Source organism: Sciurus vulgaris (assembly GCF_902686455.1).
Source record: "Sciurus vulgaris genome assembly, chromosome: 8".
Taxonomy (NCBI): domain Eukaryota; kingdom Metazoa; phylum Chordata; class Mammalia; order Rodentia; family Sciuridae; genus Sciurus; species Sciurus vulgaris.
The window spans coordinates 88,012,312-88,025,299 of record NC_136468.1 but is presented as its reverse complement, the minus strand read 5'-3'; the positions used below and the strand labels follow the sequence as shown (position 1 = coordinate 88,025,299).

The following is a 12,988-nucleotide window of genomic DNA, read 5'->3' as shown; positions in this document are numbered from 1 at the left end:
AGTGGATGAGATTGTGCACATTTCACACCTATATTGAACAAAGAGAATTATATAAAGGCCTCTTTTTCTAGGTGGAGAGAAGACACATTGTGGCGGGGTGGCGGGGGTGAGGAAGGGGGAGAGAAAAAGGAGAAAGAGCACATAGGCCTGATTTTTGAGAAGGTACTTAGAATGCTTCAAAGGATAGTTACTTCAAATGGCAGATGAGGGAAAATGCCAATGATTTTTTTATTTAAATAGAAATCAAGGAGTTACCTTCTTAAATAAAAGCGGGTAATGAATACTAAAGCATGAAAATGATTGGGAATGTATTTGCTTTAATAATGAAGCCCAGTTTAATAATCAAGTATTCAGAGTGGGACTATGAATATTTAAGAACCTTTAAATCAACTGTGTTTCCTTTTATTAAGTTGTTATAAAATAATTTCAGGTTTGATCACTTTCAAACTACTGTTTTTACTTTCTTTAAAAAAAAAAAAAAACTTACTTTATGTCAGGGATGGTGGTGCACACCCATAATCCCAGCAACTCAGGAGGCTGAAGCAGGAGGATTTAAGTTCAAAACCAGCCTCAGCAACTTAGCAAGGCCTTAAGCAACTTAGTGAGACCTTGTCTCTAAATAAAATATAAAAAGGGCTGGGGATGTGACTAAGTACCTTTGGGTTCAGTCTTCAGTACCACAACAAAGCAAAACAAAACAAAACAAAACAAAACAAACTCATTGTAACCACACCTCAAATATAAGATTCTTTTGGGAGATGGGGATAGGATGACATTTGTTTGTGCACCTGTTCTCTTTCTTCAAGGCAAAACAAAAATGAAAGCTTTATTGTACCATACAGTACAGAAGGCACGAAAACTGCATATTCCTATTTCAGATACTTCAGATATAATTCTGTTATCAATGACTCAAAAATTTGGGGTCAGAGATTTTAAAAATGGGATAAAAGTGAATTTAAAGAATCTTACAAATTTTAAATGCTTTTCATATTCTTAAAATAATTTTTAAAATTTATAGCTTAAAACAAACATAAAACATTTGCAAAAATAAATGAATGAATTAATTGTCCTCTGGTCTGTGTGAAAATAACACAGTGGAGCGGAAAGGAGCTAAAGAATTCATTCTAAATTATGGTCAGTTCTTATTTCTAAGCAATTTGCTAGCGGAATCTGCATATAAAAAGAGCTTTCTTTTCCATCCATAAATATCAGTTTCCCAGCATTAATTTGTTCCATGTTTGTATATATGCATTTTAAAACCAAAACCGAAGTCTTTTTAAAAGACATGCTTAGGAAGAAAAATTGACCCCAAATCTTGTAGAAGATGAAATAAATACTCGAGAATTTTAAATGCATGATATTTTAAAATATCATTCTCCTGTTAAGGCATTAATTTTACATAATAGTGATTAATGCCATACAAGAATAATTCAATAGTGTTGTCTTATATAGCTTCTATAGATGGCATTTATTTATTTATTCCATCAACAGCATTTCAGAAAATGGACTTTGTAGGAAGGCAGACTTTGTAGGAAGGCAGACTTGGGGTACTAGCTCCACTTATTGAGCATGACCTTGATTTCCCATTGGCAACATAGAGATAATAATACCTACCTCTTGGGGTTGTGTGAGAATGAAATGAGCTGATGATAGTATCATGCTTATTTTGTGGTGAAAGCTCAATAAATGTTAGCTGTTGCAGTTACTACCTCATTGAACCATGCTGATGTTTGCAGTCATGCCATGGGTAGTTCTTTAAAAAAGGATTCTTAAGATTATAGTATAGAGATGTGGAAAAGGTTGTGATTGATACAGAGATAACAGGTAAGGAAGAAAGGAGTAGAACAATTATTAACTGCTATTCTTTGAATTTTATACATAAATTATTTGACTTTTCTCTGAAATACCTTCAACAAATTTTCAATATTGAGTTTTATTTCAATATTGAGGTTGCCTACGTTAGGTGATATTTAGTGAAGGACCAAGCAAATAATGCGCACTAGTTTTTCATATGCACACTAGTTTGCATATTTGTTTTCTAAGTGAATAGAGTGTTGCTTTTCTTTTATACTAATCATACATGTAATGCCATCATGCATTTTTTCATGGATCAGATTTTTTTTTTGGCCAAACATCTATAAATGGAAAGAAATTTGTATTGCTAAATGGTGTTTAACTTTCATATTTTTATTCAAGTGGTTTATCTTTTCATCTGATGGTTTTCTTATGTGTAGAACAAGGAATTTGTAGCAAATCTGTCATTTGAAAATAATAGTACTTACAAGAACTAACATTTCTTAAAGTGCTGCCCTTCTAAATTCCCACAGTATTTTTCCAGAGATTCTCTCTTATTACCTATGTTCAAAAATAAAGTTGACTGCATTGACATAACTTGCTAAGTCACAGAACTAGTGGTTAAGATACCATTTGAATAGAAAACCCAGGGTTTTAACCACAGTTCAAAGATATAATCTCAGATTTGGGACGTCTTCATTGTGGTGAAGAAAAACTTTAAAACCCAATTCATAATTGTGTATATTGAGTGTTTAAGTAGAGTTCCTCTGAAAATTTTGATATATTTAGGATTATGTTTATAATTGAAGGAGAAATGTGCATTCCATTTTAAGATTGTGTTTCATTTTTTCAAAGTGTTTCTTAGAGGCTATTGTTTTTTGAATTCAGTTAGTTTTTTGGGTAGAGCAGATGATTAAAATATAGACAAATGCAAAGTAGCTGAGAAATTTCTCTATGTAGAAGATACAATTTGGTTTTTATTCTTTCTGTGAAATTTACAGATCTATTATTAAAAAGAAGTTTTTATCAATATTAAAAAGAGGGTGACTGTCATAATAAATATATGATTATAATCTTGACTTCAATGTGAAATTTCTCTTACTTATCTCATTTTGGAATGATTGATTCAGTATATTTAGATACTGTCACCCCTGGAAATAATTAAGAGATTCTTAGAGTTTTCCACAAATCAGTAAATTTTGCATTTTAAAATTAAAAAATATATTTTTAATTCTATAAGGAACAAACAATATGTTACAAAAATGTGATACCTAATGTTCTATCATTAGATCAAAGAACCAGAAATCATAGAGAGATTTGTTTTTCTCTTCTTAGTTAATGAGAAAGGGGCAGCAATCCTATACTAAAGACTTGTCTAAAAAAAACTATCTTCAGATAATAAGAAGATAGTTTAGATTCTGGTTATCTACTTACACATACTCTAAAGGAGCAGTTTTAAGTGATGGGGAAAGATAATTGAACCCCATGGATAATATAATTCACACGTACTTTTGACCTGTGATTTTTTGACTACTATTTTAGTGGGCATTGGTGAGCATACTTTATTTCAAATTTCTCCAAATTTTTCTGGAATCTTGCCATTTGAATTTTATGTTTTTTGGCAGATTTTCATGAAAGCTAGTACAGCCACAAATAAGTAAGTAAATCAATAAATATCTGATAGAAAATAGAAGCTTTTGATTGAATTCTGAACAAACACTTAATCTTTGTATTATATTCATGAGCACTTCCTCCATGCATATAGATGATAATATTGATAGCTATTGTTGTCTTCTTTGGTTCCAGAAATACTCACTGAGGACATATTGGAATTCTCATGAGGCTATTGGAATTTCCATTTCATGAAGTAGTGTGAATAAAGGCAAAGTTGAATTACCCTAATGGTTTTTCAGTTTTTGCTTGGTCGCTTTCAAAGTGGCTTGCCACTTTACAGAAAAGGGAGGAGACTAACAGATGGTAAACCTGTGATTGCAACCTCTACTTCAGCCCTGTGTCATTAAGTAGACTGTTTTATCAGTCTTTAAGGCCTTGTCCCTACAGCTTAGCCCTCCTGAGAATTCTATGGTTCTGCTAATTGGAAGTTGACCATCTTTGTGTCTAGCATGGTGTGAGCCTTTTCTTTGTTTTTTAAAAAAATATCATGATGACCTTGGAGTCACCAGAATTAGTCTTACTTGGTTAATCCCTTCTGAAGAAATAGTGATGAGAAAACAAGTTCTGTGAAAAGGCTATGCTTAAGTAACAAAATTAGTCATCTTTCAGAGTTATTATTTTCTTAAAAGTTACTGTTTGCTATGTCTATTGAATATATAATGTCTATTAGTATATAATATATAATAATTTTTTTTTGCCACTAAAACTGATAAAAGGATTTGAAATTCCAGTTTCCCATGTGGAAAAAATAATTATTAGAATATGAAAAATATTTAATTTATGTATTTATTTTCTTTGACAGACATTAATAGGCTAACATTCTAGCTAGAAATAAAACTTTTGAAATGATATGAAATTTTTCTATGCTAGATCTAAAGAAAATGGTGACCAGTTGCTCTAAAAAAAATGTGAGCAATTTCCACAGTTTATATCTTTGAAAGTTAGATCAATTTTGGATCTTGGCCATTTGTTAAAGCACAAGAAAAGCATTAGTATGCAAACAGTTTATGGAGTCCTAGAATTGAGAGAGCCTTCGAAAGAAACTAACCATGTTTTTCATGTTTTAGATGAGGAAATGGAATCCTCAATAGGTCAAGTGATTCATTTAAGGTCATAGATTTACAGAACTAGGATTTGAATACAGACATCTTTAACCTACACCATGGATTTTGAAGTCAGTATCAATGTAAAACTAAACTTCTGAATATCTGCTCTGTCACTAAACTGTTTTTAAAAAATATTTATATTCAAGTTAAGTTTAGATTTCTTTCCCTTGTTGGTGCATAGTCTTATGTTGTCTTGTTTTTTCTTGTTTTACAGATATGATAATGAATTATTTTTACTTAAAATCTTTTTGGAATAATAAGAAAAGAGGGTCAGCAACTTTACATCTTTGTGTTTTCTGCCTGTTCTCTAGAATCAGGGAAATGACACCTGAGCTTATGTGTGCAGTTGTGAAATAGTGAACGAATGATAAGTTCTGAGCCAGTTATATAGCTCTGGGGACTGAGGCACACTTATAGACTGCTTTCCTAAAGCTCAGTACCCAATATACCCTTCAACCAAAATGTCATAAAGATACTGACATCATCTGGAAGGACACTGGGAACAAAACATTTTTATTACCTTCTACAAAATTATGATGTATTGGGACTATATTGGCATTATGAAATGGCACCTGAAAATGTACTTCAATTTTGATGGCCAATTCTTTTTTTTTTTTAATTAAAATAAATTCTTTTGTGGTGCTGGGGTGATGATCACTTTTTAAGAAAAACTATCCAATAAAACAACCAGGAGAGGTTATTCCAGGAGGGGTAGGAGAGAATATTCTAGCTTTCAATGAGATTGTGTTCTAGGAAAATTAAAGCCTAATATGATGCTATTTAAATAAAACAATCATTAAGTGGATAGATACATTTTGAAAAATGAGTCTATTTACCAAATTCAGGGAATATTGCCTGACCAGGGATTTTTTGAAGTTTATTACACGAGTTTCAAAGAGAGGAAAGGAAGCACTATGTCTCCCCCCAGAGGGTGGTCAGTTTAGGGACCCATATCCCAAGTGTAAGGTGAAAATGAAGAATTAAAAAAATTTACATAAACATATGGATATTTTGTTCATGTGAATTACAGCAAGAGAGAAAGGATATTACTGAGGAACTTATCCTTAACTTTTTGTAATTGAAGAAAAATAGTCACATCATGTTGGAACTTAAAATATTTGACTGAATAGACCAAGAAGATCCTGACTTAGAGTGAGAAGTCTCATGAACAGAAATCAATCCTTGTTATATCTCTTCCTTCTTTTTCAATATAAAATAAAATGAATTTTTAGTTGCATAAAAGTGGTAGAAAAATTATACTGCTTGAAAGCTTTAGGGTTCATGTTGAAGACTATATAAATGCCAATAATAAGGAGAAAAGATGAGGCTCAGAAACCTAGCAGAAATTTTATACAAAGTCTAGATTGAACAACCATAAAAATGTGAACATATTATTTCAATGAAGCCTGTAATATCGTAATTTATTAATGATAAAATAGTAAAAATAGGGGTTTAGATATTATGGTCATCAAAGTTGCTTATCAAAAATTGAAATTACGAAGAATAATGAAAAATAGATGTATGTTTTGAAAATGTTTCCGAATCACATCTCTTTTGAAACACACCTGTTCAGTCCCACATAAAGAACCAAGCAGGTAGAAAGGAAACCGTATAAAAAGTTAATTCAAGATGTAAGTATTTAAAATTTCTACAGATTCCTTTATCATCTTTCAAACTTTTTTTTTGTTTTTTTTTTATAATTGCAGTGATACAGGATGGAGTTTAGATTTTGTCCAAAGTAGCCACATCCATGGACACATAGTCCTCAAAATCAGTGATCTCCTCCAGCATATCTGTTCCAACTCTCTCATTGTCAAGTACACACTGGATTTGAAGTTTTAAAGTTCCATATCCCACCAGAACTAGTTTCAAGGAGTGTAGATTGGGCCTTCTGTTTGAATGCTTCTGATGTGCCCTTTAGTTTTGCCACAGCTATCTCATCCTCTTAGGTTTCATGGCTTATAAAAGTTGCAGGTTGGAAGGAGACTCTTTTCTTACTCAGTTGCCCAAACAACTAAGCATGGATGTTAGTTCTGTCTGATTTTTTTCAAGCTGCTCTTGAAAAGTAGAACTGTCATATAAGAAATGCAAGTTCCTTTTATAAAAAGAAAACTGACCTTTCCTCATTTTCTCAAGATACTGAAAACTTTTGGCCCCTTAACCAAGCTCATGTAGCAATTTTCTGTAATATAAATAAATTGGTCTAGAGTTTGGGTTAATTTTTTCTCCCTTAGAATATAATGTATTCATTAATCACTTTTACCTTACCAAAGGAAATCTTTTAATTGCTTTGAAAATAACTGCAGTGCTTAACTTGAATAGTTCCTAAATCATGCTTTTTATTGTCTTTCTGATGAACATTCTCTAGACAGCATAGTCTCACATTTACATTAGCATCCAGCTGATAGTTACAGTATACTAATAGCATGGTTGTTAATTATAATAATGAATAAAATCTTACATGTGTTGAATGTCTACAGTATGCTAAAGGACTATGGCCTGGTTCAAAACTTATTTTTAGGACAGGGGTAGGAATTTTGATAGTGTAACAGATCTGATAGTGTAATTGTGAATTCATCGGCATGTTGTATAATTAGGTGTGTTTTCAGTTTCTCATAGTGAGCTAATATAATTGTGCACAACAAATGTTGGGCAGTTCCTCATGTTGTTTGCTAGATAGATTTGTACTAGCCTTAACTTCCTTTTCATGATGTATCATTATTCATGGATATTTGTAGAATTTTAATTTAGATCAATCTGAGTATTCTTAGATGGTAAAATACTGTTTTTCATTGTAGGTATAGTGGGATGAGTCTAAATGATGTGAGAATTCATTTTTAAAAATCTTATAGCAAATTTTCAATATATTATAGCCATCAGAAAGTAGTAAGTATTTGTATGTTTATGGTGCTATACAGATCACATGGTTCTTCCGAGGACTTAAATATATAAAGTATTTAAGGGGATTACTACTGATGTACTTTTTTAAAAGTTCACATAGTTATTAAGTAAATTCTGAATATTGGAATTTATTGGAAGTTTACTTCTCAGTGAACTAAATCAGACCACTATCACCATTATCACTATACTGTTTTATGCTTACTGAGTGAAATTAATCCACCAGGGAACTAAAATTAGTGCTTTAACTTTAAGGTTTATTTCTTCAGAAAATGTGTCTATAATTTTATACCAAGGTACCTTAATCCCCAGGATATTTTTTAAAAACTGATTAAATTCTGTGTTGAATTTGTATATAATAAACTTTCTACCAAACATATTTCTATCATAAGCTATATTAAAACTAGTTCCATTGAATGTTCCATAGAAGCTTTAATTAAGTTCACTGTTTTCACTTGTTAGAGTTCTAGTAAAATTCTGGGGATAACTAATGTATTTCTAATGAAGTTTATAAAAATGGTGAACCCTTGTGAAATTATTGAGTTACCTATCACCCATCACCAAAAATATACAAATTTCTAATTTGACTTAACATTAGTTTAATCTTTAATTTTTTTGTAGGATCCCATATTTGTTTTTGATAGTTATATCAAATCAATCTAGTTTTTAGACTCCCTAAAAAAGTCCAAAGCATACTCACTTAAATGTCTGTAAGATTTCTCTGCAAATACAATCAGGGAGAAAGAATATTTGACATGGACTCAGAGAAATAAAGTTTAGCATTTGATTTTGGGAAAAAATAATCTTATATTTTACTTTGTAGGAATAAGCATATATGAGTAACAGTCAAAATGCATTGAAATTCTTGAAGAGTTAATCCAATAGAAATGTAAAGAACTATATGATTTTAAAAAATTTCTGACCTTTCTTTCAGGGATTTATTGCATTTATTCATCAATAGTTTCTAAGTCCTACCCTAAAGGATCACATTTTCAAGATAATTCAGTTGCAGAACATTTATGTATTTTGGGACCATAATATATTAAGATGTAGGAGGGAAGAACCTTTTTTCTTCTTTTTTTTGCTCTTGAGATTTATAGAAAAAGAGGGGCTAGTCTAGGGAATGGACCTGAAACAAGACTAATGTGGGTTTAAACAATTTCAGTAATTAAAAGTACACTGAATCTAATGAGATCTGGCACTTGGTTTTTCTAAAATGGATTATCCACCTCATTTATTTCCCACTCCGCTTCCCACAGGAAACCAGTTTCCTCCAATTGCAGCACAGGACCTTCCTTTCGTCCTGAAGGCTGGCTACCTTGAAAAACGCAGAAAAGGTAAGTTGTAAGATTCTAATTAAAATCTAAAAATGATTTCCTCCTTAGATAAAATATAAAGAGAGCATACTACAGTATACATGCACTATACATGTGTAGTCAGTGTGCTCTTTAGGTAGAAGAGTTTAGGACTGTAAGAAAATCTGGATGACATTATTCAAACCATAAAATAATATAACTTTCAGCTTTAAATAATTTTAAATAACAAAACATTAGGTCAGGTTTTAGTTGTCAGCCTGGACTGTTTATGAATTATTCAGGAGCTGTTTCCCACGTCTTCTAGGAAAGCTGTGGGCCATGACTGATCTCAAGGATGGGATTTCTCACTGTTACCCCACCCTGCCGAGCGGCAGGCTATCCTGCACCCGACCCAGCACACACCCAGACTGGTTCAGATCAAGCCTGGCATCTTGTCTGCCACTGTTTTTATTCGTTTCAGTGTTCCTCTCCATTGGCCGTGATAATTGGGAGTTGACCAGATGGTCTCATTCTTTCAACACCAAAGTTTAATGGAAATGAAATATGGAGGTGGTGTTATGATATGGGAAATGAAGGGCAGAAAGTTTCTTCATTACTGTTCTGCTTATCTCTCGGGTAGTCCCTTTGGACCCTTCTGTTTATATTCCATTTGCTTTTCTGAGCTTTCTTAGCTGAATTTTAAAGCTGAAAGATTTAATAGAAATAATCTAGGTCAGCTCCCCCTACCATCCTTTTTATAACAGATGAGAAACCAAAACCCAGATGAATCAATTATCTCAAGGCTGTGCATCAGACACCTTTCTGAAACTGTCTCTGTCAGGGAAGTTTGATTGCCAGGCAGTTGGTCACAAAAAAGTAGCAGCACCATCTCTGCTTCACTTTATTCCTTTTAGTTTTATTGGGATTTTTGTTGTTGTTTGTTTGTTCTTTTTTTTGGTCTCTAGGAATAGAAGATACATATTAAGTAGTCATAGAATGTTAGAGCGAAAAGGAACTGTAGAAGTTATATTAACTAATCTTTTCTTTTACTGGAAGGACATGGCCTTAACATTTGTATGACATGTGTATTATCTAAACTGTTCTTTCTCCCCTTTTATTGCAGATCACAGCTTTTTGGGATTTGAATGGCAGAAACGGTGGTGTGCTCTCAGCAAAACAGTGTTCTATTATTATGGAAGTGATAAAGGTAGGTTGTTGTTCAGTTATAGAACTTCTATTGCTTGAGGACTTAGGGGCCATTTTACTGCCCCCTTCCCTTAATTTTTGGGAACAGGGTAAACTGAAAATAAATGGAGAAAAAGCAACTGAGAATTTTTAGCAATCAGAGTTTAAGAGTAATTTATAATTCTGTTTCTCTATTTCGTTATTTGATGAATGTTCTGAATTCCGCATTGCCCTAAAAGTTAACTCAATTGTGTTTCTTTTTTAAAAATATTTTTTAAAATTGTCGATGGACCATTATTTCTATTCATTTATATGCACTACTGAGAATCGAACCCAGGGCCTCACACATGCTGGGCAAGCACCCTACCACTGAGCTACAACCCCAGCCCCAATTGTTTCTTGATTAGGAAAGAGAGTAAAATAACTTTCATCCATGTCCTTTCACCTTCAGAAATCTTTACCAACCAGGCAACAGTTGTAGAATTTCTGGAAAAGCAAAGGCCATATAGGTATGAAATTTTAAAGGCTGGAAAAGAAAATATTTTAAAAGAAAAATTCGGATAAAATTAAAAGTGCACAACACCTTTCTGGGCTCCTTTTACAAATGTAAATAACAATAGCAAACATGTACACAGAATTTACTATATTCTGGATCCTAAGTACTTTAGCTACTTAATCATGGAAGTTATGTTAATTTGATTAACTCACAACAACTCTCTGAAGTAGTTACTATTATTAGCCCCATTTATTTTGCTGTTAAGAAAACCAAGGACAGAGAGATCAAGTTTTGTTCAAGGTCACAGAGCTGGTAAATGGCAGATATAGGATATGTCTGTAGCCCAGGTAGTATGGTCAGAGTTCAAGTTCTTAACCACTACTGTCACTATATTAATTTATAATTAGTAGGATGCATTTCACAACTTCATTTGTTGATTAATAAGCCTTTTACTCATAGTTCATATGTTTATTATTTGAATAAACAGAGGCATAAAATGATGAAATTTAAAGGATGTAAATTCTTAGTTTTGCTTTTTTTCTAAGGAAAGCTCACTAAAAGTTGAATATTATAAATTAAGGGTCACATAGAAATAGATATTCACTTCCAGGAGGGAGCCTTGAAGGAGAAAAAAGGCATAAAATCCCAGAATCACTAAATATATTTTTTTCATGGAATTGTTATTTATCAGTATTGTTTGGAAATTCATGTTTCGTTTTATATTATTTGTGGTTTTAAGGATTTCCCCTTATTAAAACATGTAGGTGAGACAATTTCAGATATTTTTGAAATACATAATGCTAGATGTTAATCTCACCCGTTGGCTAATAGAATTAACAAATTAAGCACTTAGTGACCAGCTTGTATTCCATTAATAATCTGTAATAAGCTCAAATATAATCATGGGATCATCGAAGTGTAAACCGTCAATACCCATATATAAACAGGCTTCTTTTGTAAGTAGGTGATTTTGTCAGAAAACTTAAGAACCCAAGTTAAGTTATGATTGTCATAGATCATAAACTTATGTTACCATTGTAGAAGTATAATTTTATATAATATAGTGAATTTAGATCAAGGTCTTACCTTTCCACAAAAAATATCCTCTTTTACACAGGTCTAAGAGGGAGGTTTGAAATCCTTACAGCTTTGGTTCAATTAGGCTTCTCATTTCTAATTGTTTTTAGAATCAATGAATACTACTGTCAGTATTTCATCCATTTCTAACTGGTATATACCTATAGTTAGGTCCAGGTCAGCAAGAGCCTTCCTAAAACCCTTGGAGTGTTTATATTTACTTCAAAGACCAAAGTTCTATAAAAATATTCCAATTAGAATATTTTGGATATTATTTAAATTCCCAGTCCTATTCTTATTTGTTGAGACCTCCTGAGTCAGTGGCATTGTTAGTAATTTGCATTTTAACTACTTTGTGATCCATTTAGCCCCCTCAATCAATTTCAATTTTTAAAAATTAGCATTTTATGCAAATCAAAACCATACTAAGATTTTCTTCCAGTCAGAATGACTATGATCAAAAATACAAATAATAATTAATGCTGGCAAGGTTGTGGGGAGAAAGGTACACTTGTACATCGTTGGTGGAACTGTAGACTAGAACAAATACTCTGGAAAGCAGTATGGAGATTCCTCAAAACACTAGGGATGGAACTACCATATGACCCAGTGGGATAACTGGTATTTTCCTCAAAGATCTAAAATCAGAATACTATAGTGAGATAGCCACCTCAATGTTTATTGCAGCAAAATTCACAATAGCTAAATTATGGAATCAACCCAGATCCCCGTCAATAAATGAATGGATTAAGAAATGGTGTCATATATATACAATAGAGTTCTACTTGGCCATAAAAAACAATGAAATTGTGGCATTTGTAGGTAAGTGGATGGAAATGGAGAACATCATGTTAAGTGAGATAAGTCAAACTCAGAAACTAAAAGGTCAAGTGTTTTCTCTCATATGGGGAAGCTAGAGTAAAATAAAGGAAAGGGGAAGGGAAGGATTGAATGACATATAGGAAAGATCAGTCAGTATCGTGGAAGAAGGAGATCGAGAAGCAGAGTGGAGGGATGGGGAAGGGAAGGCAATGCGGAAGGAACTCCTAAAAAATCAAGTTATGTGCATATATAAATAAACTGCAGGGAACTTCACCTTTATACATAGGTAAAAAGAACCAATCAAATATAAATAAATAGATGAGCAAAAGGAAGTCTAGTAGAGTAGAGGAAGAAATAAGGGGAAGGGGAAGTAGAATGGGAAGGAAAGGAGGAGGGATAAGGAGGCAGATCGCGAACTGAAATCGAATTCCATGAATGTACGAGTTTGTCAGGGTGAACCCAACTATTATATACAACTATAAAGTTCTAATAAAAAATATTTTAACGTTCTTTTTTTTATGTTGGTATTTGAACTATAAAGCTCTAATCAAAATATATCATTTTGACATTCTTTTTTTCATGTTGGTATTTGAGGATCTGGCTTCTTTTTCCTTAAACTCTTCTGGTCAGTTAGTATGAAG

The 12,988-nt window shown here is 32.5% G+C and overlaps 1 protein-coding gene across 4 annotated transcripts in view; it reads left to right on the top strand.

Annotated features, from left to right (window-relative positions):
* The window catches only part of SKAP2 (src kinase associated phosphoprotein 2), a 172,103-nt gene that overhangs the window by 89,849 nt on the left and 69,266 nt on the right, over positions 1–12,988 (top strand). For all 4 annotated transcript variants that reach the window (XM_079150585.1, XM_079150582.1, XM_079150583.1 and 1 more), the window contains 2 exons: positions 8,732–8,809; positions 9,891–9,974. In XM_079150585.1, coding sequence (XP_079006711.1) covers positions 8,732–8,809; positions 9,891–9,974 — 162 coding nt within the window. The remainder of the gene's footprint in view (positions 1–8,731; positions 8,810–9,890; positions 9,975–12,988) is intronic.